This window comes from Epinephelus moara, chromosome 19 (assembly GCF_006386435.1).
Source record: "Epinephelus moara isolate mb chromosome 19, YSFRI_EMoa_1.0, whole genome shotgun sequence".
Classification (NCBI taxonomy): domain Eukaryota; kingdom Metazoa; phylum Chordata; class Actinopteri; order Perciformes; family Serranidae; genus Epinephelus; species Epinephelus moara.
The window spans coordinates 33,728,251-33,736,313 of NC_065524.1; the positions used below are offsets into that span (position 1 = coordinate 33,728,251).

Sequence of the window (8,063 nt, forward strand, 5' to 3'; positions counted from 1 at the left end):
AATACACTCAATACATCGCTGTCAGCTATAACGACTCTACGCTTCATTGTGCACCTAATGTGAGCTGGCTTCTGTCAGCGTGTTTCATTATTTCTCTTCCTGTTTACCAGAAGGGATTTCACAGGAGAGTCGGATCCTGTGAACTCCCCAAATCTGGAAACAGATCAGCACGGCTCCTGCTTGTTGTGAGACATGCTCACGTTTTAATGAATGTGAAGGTGCACTATTATGGAGCCACTGGAATAAATGTTTCAGTGTTTTATTATAATCAATTAATACATTAAAAATACTGCACTGCTTATCCATTCATTTAAAGATATAGTAAGAAAATAGAATATTAAATGGCAAGTTTAGTATGTTTTTTTCTTAACTTTGAGTTTATTAATGCACAATTTTAAATGCAAATGTAATAAATTAAAAATACCTTTTAAAGTTAGTCAGTGCAGACTTTTTTGGTTCTTACGTATCGTCACCTAATTTTGACTGATTTGGCTGTTTGTCTCGACTTTCACAACTTAAACTTTCCTGACATTTAAGTTACTGCAAAGCGAGCGTATGATGTGATTGATGTTGAGCTGCATCAGATAGATCCTGATGCAACTCTTCACGTTGTCAGTGAAGTTACTAGATGATGGTTTAAACAAATATATGGCCTTTAATGTGTGATGTGGTGCCACTGCTCCATCACACATTTGGCTTTCTAAGTTTTCTCTTAAGCTTAAAAACCTGCCATTATTTTTCAAAAGAATTTAATAATTCTTATGACACAAGCAGAAGTATTCCCAGTTTTGGGTGAGGTGCCTCCACTGTAAAACACTCCAGAAAACCCTGAATTGATTATGATTAAACACTGCACAATTATTGAATTACTCAGGTGGTACCATCAGGATCCATACAGCATCACCACGCCAAATTTATATAAAAGAGAAAATCCTACACGTACTGTGTTTAACAGCAGCACTATCACACATTAATCTTCAAACACCTGTATCAGAGACTTTACTAAAATAGGCACCAACTGCCATGCTGCTTGCGCTGCTACGTTGGTGTACAAGCTTGCAAAACACTAGTGTCACTAGATATTCAAATGCCAGTGCTGTTTCAGTTTTCTTTACATTGACACTTTCCTGACTTGCTTCCTCTCAAGCAGCACTGACACACTAACACACACTCGCACACTCCTCCCTGTCAAAATTAGTCACACCATTTTAAATTCCTCACACACTTTGCTGCTCATGTATGTGTGGCTCTCTGCGCTTCCCCTCGCTGCTGTCCTGGCTGGTTTGTGCTCCTGGGAGGGAGTCATTCACCCGTCCATCTGTCCATCAGGTTGTCTGTATGTCGGTATGGTCCAGAGCTTCCCAACCCTGTCTCACTTACACATTAAAAAATAATTTGTCTTGCTATTTCTCTTCTCCCTCCGTCCATCTACCTCTCTTTCCACCTCTGTCTTTCCACCCTCTCTGTCTGACAGGGCTCCACAGAGAGCTGTAATAACACAGAAGAGGAGGAGATGAAAGGTAGGAAAGGTACTTGTCCAACTTTCACCTACTCTGCATGCCTCTCTTTGTTCACTTGATAACTTAAGTTTTGTCACTGTGTAGAACTCAGAGAAATAAAACAATAATTCACTTTATATTTGAGGTAATGCATGTCTACTGGGCAGAGGTTTCAGGCAGCTGTCAGCTCAGCTTCAGTCAAGGTCGTGGAGGCTTGGAGATCCACTAGGTTTAGTAGCTGAAAAAAAGACAGATGCCTTTGAGCATCACAGGAAAGACAAATATGACATGAAGAGTTGGATGTAAACATTGTGCATGTATGGGGACTAATGACAGTGCTGCTATCTTGTTTACTGCTGTCTCCAGCTACATGCTGTTCAGTTGCACCAGAGCAAAACTCTTTGCCTCATTGTCACCGTTGGTGTGCGTGAGTGTGTGCATGCCAGCATCACACGCCACTTAAGCCTTTAATCAGTTGTCTTCAGCTCGGTGATGACCCTATAAATGTTTTCAGGTGAATGAAGTAGGACAGAGCTAACTCCAGGAAAGAGTTAATCCAGTTAGTTAAGGCAGCTTTGTGTGGGTTTACCAGCACTCGATCTTATAGTGGCTCATCACTAACATGCAATCAAGAGCCTGTTGTCCTCTGTGTTTCTCTCAAGTTGAATGCACTTATTTTAAGTTGCTTTGGATGAACGCATCTGCTACATGTAATATAATTTCTGTTGTCTACTCTGAAATACAAACACTGTCAGGATGCATCAGCAGAGTGTAGGTTGCCCTCTAACACAAAATCACAAGGTCAACAAAGGACAGGACACGAAGATGAGGCAACGAAAGTCTCATACTTTGTATCTGCATACCAACTACTCTGTGGCTGACAAGTTTCTCTGCAGCCTTCTGCACCAGCTGATAGTGAGTTTGATTATTTGAGGATCTTAACACTAACTGCTACGTTGTAAATTTTTAATTTCACATTAAACTCCTGACTTTGATCAGTTGCACCATCTCTATTTACGCCACAGCATATAGAAGTCAACCGAACAGTGTTGCAAAGAGGGACGTTACATCTGTTTCATCTGCAGCGTTCAGTTCTCCTAAAGAAAATCAAGCAATGCAAGCGGCAGTTCTCATCTTGAGTGAATGAATCATAAAAAATAAACTTCTGCACTCTTATATTCCAAATAATGGACAATATTTTTGTTTTTAGCATCTGGTTTTCTTTGACTTATCACAAAAAAATGTGACATTAAAATGTGAGTGTAAGGGGTAGTAGCCTGTTGGTTACACAGGGGAGGAAAAGGTACATCAAGTGGTTATAAACTAATGTTAACAAAACAAATTATTTCTTGTACCCCTATTTCAGTTTTGTTGAGTCACAACTTAGTGGAACTTATGAATATTTTATATGGTAATATTTTGCATCTCTGTTCTGTGGAATCAAACCTGAGTGTGCATGTAGGTTTTAAATAATATCAAAAGTGTGTTGTCTGCTGGTGCAACAGGCTGCCGATCTCCATGTGGCTACAAGAGGTTTGCTTGTCCAACTTATTTGTTTCTGGATATCTGGTGTCTGGATCAGATTTGACTACTTCTGTGTTTGCAGCAAGTTTCCAACTCACTGCTTTCCATATCAGTGTGGCGTCGTCTTCTTCGTGATTTACGATACAATGGAAAGTTTAAAAAGTGAACAAAAAAGTTTTGATAATTTGAAGCAAGTATCTAATCTCAGATCTGCTCAAATATGAAGATTTGCTGCTTTTTTGTATTTATGTCAGCGACATTGAATACTTGGGACTTTGCTCAGACAAGACAAGCAATTTGAAGATGTCTCATCAGGCTGTGGGAACTTGTAATTAGGGCTGAAAATAATGATTATTCTAATTATTGATTAATCTGATGATTGTTTTCTTGATAAACAGTTTTGTCAGAAAAAAAAGAAGACTGCCTGTTATAATTTCCCACAGCTGTAGGAGATGTTTGTAAATGTCTTGTTGACACTCAGTTCAGTAGTGACAGAAAAGCGGTGACAGTAGGCAGTAGTAGCTGCTACTACCAATTTTTTTGATTATTCAACTATTTTTGGAATTTTACAAAGTATAAGTATTTGATTGAATTAAAATTATCCTCAGACTTTATTTGTGTTTGTCTTATGATGGGGGCAGTGGCTGCCTCTGAGTCTGCTGGTACAGACAGTGGAGTGTTAAGCGAGTGCAGCACTACTGAGGAGCAGACCCAGACCCTGACTCCTCACTGCCCTCCACCCACCTGTAAGTCTGCAGCAGTTTACCTGATTCAGCTCTTAGCTCTGACCTTTGTGTCCTGACCTTTCCTCAACAAACAAATCTATACTACAAGCAAAACAAGACATGTTGCTCTCAAAAAGGCTTTTTATCTTCCACTCTTCACCAGCTCACTGCACAAGTTCCCCTCTGCCCTCCTGTGCTGCCATCTAGTGGCAGCCAGGCCTGACTGCAAGCTACTGCTCCCCCTCTAAACTTTCAGACATTTATCTATAACTGTGTCTGGAGTCTGATTTCCTACTTCTCTGCTTTTTTGCAGAACAATCAATGTTAAATACCATGTAAATAAATAAATTCATGTCGTCTCAGCTTTGCTAAATATGACTTTATTTTACTGGGATGACTGGACCGGCCTGCAGCTGGTCCCCTGCAGGAGGCTACTAGCAGCCCCAGTGTCCTTCAGACCAGTCCAGCTCAGAGCTCCCGTCCTGAACCAGAGTCCGCTCTGTCACCTCCCGCAGGCAGCAGCCGCAACCTGCTGCAGAGTAAGTGCCAGGTCGTGCAGTACTTCTTCAAAGGCTCCTGTTCATAACGTCTGTTCTAACTTTCTGTGCCGCCTGATGGCACAAGGTTTGAGGACTTATGAACACAGAGTTACATGCAGATGTGGAGGATTTGTGAGCTGGTTTTTCTGGCTCAACAGCTGCATGTTCAGTGTGTATGCATGCAGTTTGTGCTTTTCTAATGAGTTCATCCCACATTCTCTGAATTCCTTATGTATTTTAGTATTTATTGGCCTGCTCCCAAAGAATCTGGCTTTTTAAAGTTGACACATTGCAGCTGATTTTATTTGTGTGGGTTTGTGTGTTTGCACAGTGAAAGATTTTTGGAGTTGTCACTTGAGAGTTGGTTTGTCTTCTCAACGATTTGTTGTTGATATCTCGAAAATTTGTTGTTGCACATACATCAGCCTGATTGAGCCATTTTCACTGGACATCAACAGATGGCTTCTTTCTAGGATGTTAGCAGCAAAAAAATCAATCTTAGCATGTGTCCTGTTTGTGGTGAAGTTTTCAGAAGTAGTCTGTTTCTGTTTTTGAGGGGTAACTGAGCAGAACGACGTAAATAAATACCTCCAAAAAGTCAGATAACTTGCTCTACTGATCAGTAGAGATGTTCATGAATGGGAAAGGTTTTATTGCTTATTTTTCAATTCTTTTTTTTTTTTTAATAAAACCTGCACATGAAATACAAAGTCTTCATACTTACTGTTGTATGATAATTTAATGTTTTTTTAATTGTATATTTGTTTAAGTAATTATGAGTGATTTTTGGACTTTTCTTAAACCTTAATTAAAATACAGCAAGTAATCGGGTAAGTACATGGCGGCACTGATAAGGTCACTAGCTTTTTATAAATAGCATCCTGAACACATAAAATAAGAAGAAAGTATAGGCAGAGGGCAGAGTCCTTGCAGAAAAGTACACTGCCATAAACTATGAAATGTGAAAAAATAATTTGTCCTTTGTTTTGTGAGACCAAAGAGTTAAGTTAAGGATTCAGTGGACTCTTGAGCATCAATACTTTTGATGGTGTCTCTAACATGGCAAGTGGACAGTCTGTTTTGTTTTCTAAAGGGTGACTTCAAATGTCACTGTCATTATTACCAGAGGGCGGTGCCCATGTGATGAACTCATTTCAAATGTCAGAGGTTTCCAGTGAGTTTAGGGAGAGCATGGTGAGCGGTATTTGTATGTTCAGCTTCCAAATGTCTGACTGTTTTTAACCTCCTCTGGTTGTCTTCCCTCTCCTCCTTTCATTCTCTCTTCTCAGCTCGTAAACAGGAGATTATAAAGATGACAGAGCAGCTGATTGAAGCCATCAACAACGGGGATTTCGAGGCTTACACGTAAGTTTGCAAATGCACCTTAAAAAACACAAGTAATCTTTTAAGGGCTTTGTTTGAGGCTCAGTTTTTTATCACTTTTAACACATAGAAACTCTTAATTGATTTTCATTTAAATGCAAACACACCTTGATGTTGACATAGTTTTAAAAGTCATGTCATCTGATCTGCAGTATTTAGTCCTCCTCATTTTTCACAGCAGGATAAAGTCTTAAGCCAAAGTTTATTTCTGGTTGTGTTTCCTCTGACAGGAGAATCTGTGACCCTGGACTGACTTCCTTTGAGCCAGAGGCTCTTGGAAACCTGGTGGAGGGCATGGACTTTCACAAGTTCTACTTTGAGAACCGTAAGTTGCTCAGCCTTGATTATTTATGTAACATAGTCTTTAATCAATTTACTGTAGTGCTTGTTTGTTCTCTTTGAATATAGTGGACACACTGTAGTAGGCCTTTGTTGACAAGAGTTCAGTCTAAAATTAGTGTTGTGCAATTATTTATCAAAGCAAAAGAAATGTATTTTCTAAAATCAGGATTTAAACAGATTATGGGCTGAAATACAGATTATTGAAAGTGTTGCAGTGGAAAGGAGCAGCCAGTGTCACCTGACAGACAGACTGCAGTTTTGCCAAATTATAGTTGCCCTGTGTTTTCTTACATAAGATATGTTTTAATTCAGTGATTCTCACCAGAACCTGTTGGGTGTATCCCTGAGAATTAGGGATGCACGATAATCTCGGCACATCATATATCTAGCTGATAGTGGCTTTAAAATAAATTATCCAAATCGGGCCAACATGCTTGTAATGTGCAAGATGAATGAATATTACATACATTGAAAAGTATTGTATTTTATGTCTCCATCTGCTTGTTGGAGGATCGGAGTATTTCTGGCACCAACGACCAGTCAGTGGAATAGCATGTAAGCGTCTGCAGTACTGTGTCCTTGTGCACATGTCTGTCTCCATAGCATTACTAGTGGTTGTGCAAAACTCCACAGGGTAACTTGATTACTTAATTTAATTCTTTTTTTTTTGTGGGGGGGGGGGGGTAAGATATTAAATTTACCAATATAGAAGACTAAGAAAAACAGCAGATATTCACATTTTAGAAGCTGGACCGAAAGAATGTGGGGCATTTTTGCTTGTAAAATAAAAAACAATTTAGTGGTCTGTTGATCCCTTCAAAAACTTTGATATAAATATATCAGATTGGCAGGAATATTTGCCTATTAAACTCTGCAGTGTGTCATCCTTTACAAATGTGTATTGTGCTGTTAAGAAAAGAGGTTCTAAAAAGACATCCCAGTGTCGGTGAAGATTCTCAGTCATCCAGGTCATGGTAATCTTAAATGCTAGATCATAGGCAACTGGATTGTTTGCAAGTCCAGTTGCCTACGATCTAGCACTTATGCTAAATTTTGGTGGAAATGTGTGTAAAATGATGAGACATTTATAATTATTTATTTTTGTTGAAACATATTTTAATCAGATGCATGTATACATTCACTTACCCCTCAGTCTAATCTAATCTAACAGTTAGCTCTTCCTGCTGTTTGAAGCTGTCAAGATATGTTGCCTATGGTAGCAGCTAAATGCTCTCAAATTGTTACTTGGCGCCACTTCGAAGGGTCCATTTACAAAACAGCTGAACTGCACCTTTCCATCCCCACAGTGCTGAGTAAAAACAGCAAGCCCGTGCACACCACCATCCTCAATCCCCACGTCCATCTGATCGGTGAGGATGCTGCCTGCATTGCCTACATCCGCCTGACGCAGTACATGGACAGCCAGGGCCGGCCGCGCTCCTGTCAGTCGGAGGAGACGCGCGTGTGGCACCGTCGCGATGCCAAATGGCTCAACGTGCACTTCCACTGTTCAGGAGCACCGGCTGCACCACTGCAGTGAACTGACAACCCAGGCCCAGGTAAGGTGACAAAGTCTCTCTGTGATGACAGTAGGAAGGGTGCAGTGGGAAAAGGAGGGTGAGAAGGTACAAGAGGGAGCGGAGGCTAGGAAGGGAGAGAGAAGGAGGGGGAGATTGGGGGTGAAGAAAAGGAGAGGAAGGTAGAGAGGGGGAAGAGGGAAAGGAAATGAAGGAGAGGAAGTTAGAGAGGGAGGAGAAGCAAAGGAGAGGAAGTTAGGGCGGGAGAGTGGAGGAGAAGGAGAGGACTTGAGTGGGAGAGGCTAAGGTGAGAAAGTTAGGGAGAGGAAGGTAGAGAGAGGGGGAGAGGGAAAGGAAGCGAAGGAGAGGAAGTAAGAAGGTAAAGAGGAGGAGAGGGAGAGGAAGTTAGGACAGGAGAGTGGAGGAGAAGGAGAGGACTTGAGGGGGAGAGGAAGGTAGAGGGAGGGGGAGTTAGGATGGGAGGAAGAGGGGGAGAGGAAGTAAGGAAGGTAGGGAGGAGGATGAGAGAGGAAG

General features: G+C 40.9%; 1 protein-coding gene across 25 annotated transcripts in view; it reads left to right on the forward strand.

The window, feature by feature from the left end:
* The window catches only part of camk2g2 (calcium/calmodulin-dependent protein kinase (CaM kinase) II gamma 2), a 90,332-nt gene that overhangs the window by 74,906 nt on the left and 7,363 nt on the right, over positions 1-8,063 (forward strand). For 9 of the 25 annotated variants that reach the window (XM_050070888.1, XM_050070890.1, XM_050070895.1 and 6 more), the window contains 4 exons: positions 1,475-1,520; positions 5,577-5,652; positions 5,901-5,995; positions 7,320-7,571. In XM_050070888.1, the coding sequence (XP_049926845.1) occupies positions 1,475-1,520; positions 5,577-5,652; positions 5,901-5,995; positions 7,320-7,552 (450 nt within the window). In that variant the 3' untranslated portion in view covers positions 7,553-7,571. Of the gene's footprint in view, positions 1-1,474; positions 1,530-3,664; positions 3,770-4,161; positions 4,288-5,576; positions 5,653-5,900; positions 5,996-7,319; positions 7,572-8,063 lie in introns of all 25 variants that reach the window. The other 16 variants (XM_050070882.1, XM_050070874.1, XM_050070877.1 and 13 more) reach the window with 3 other exon arrangements.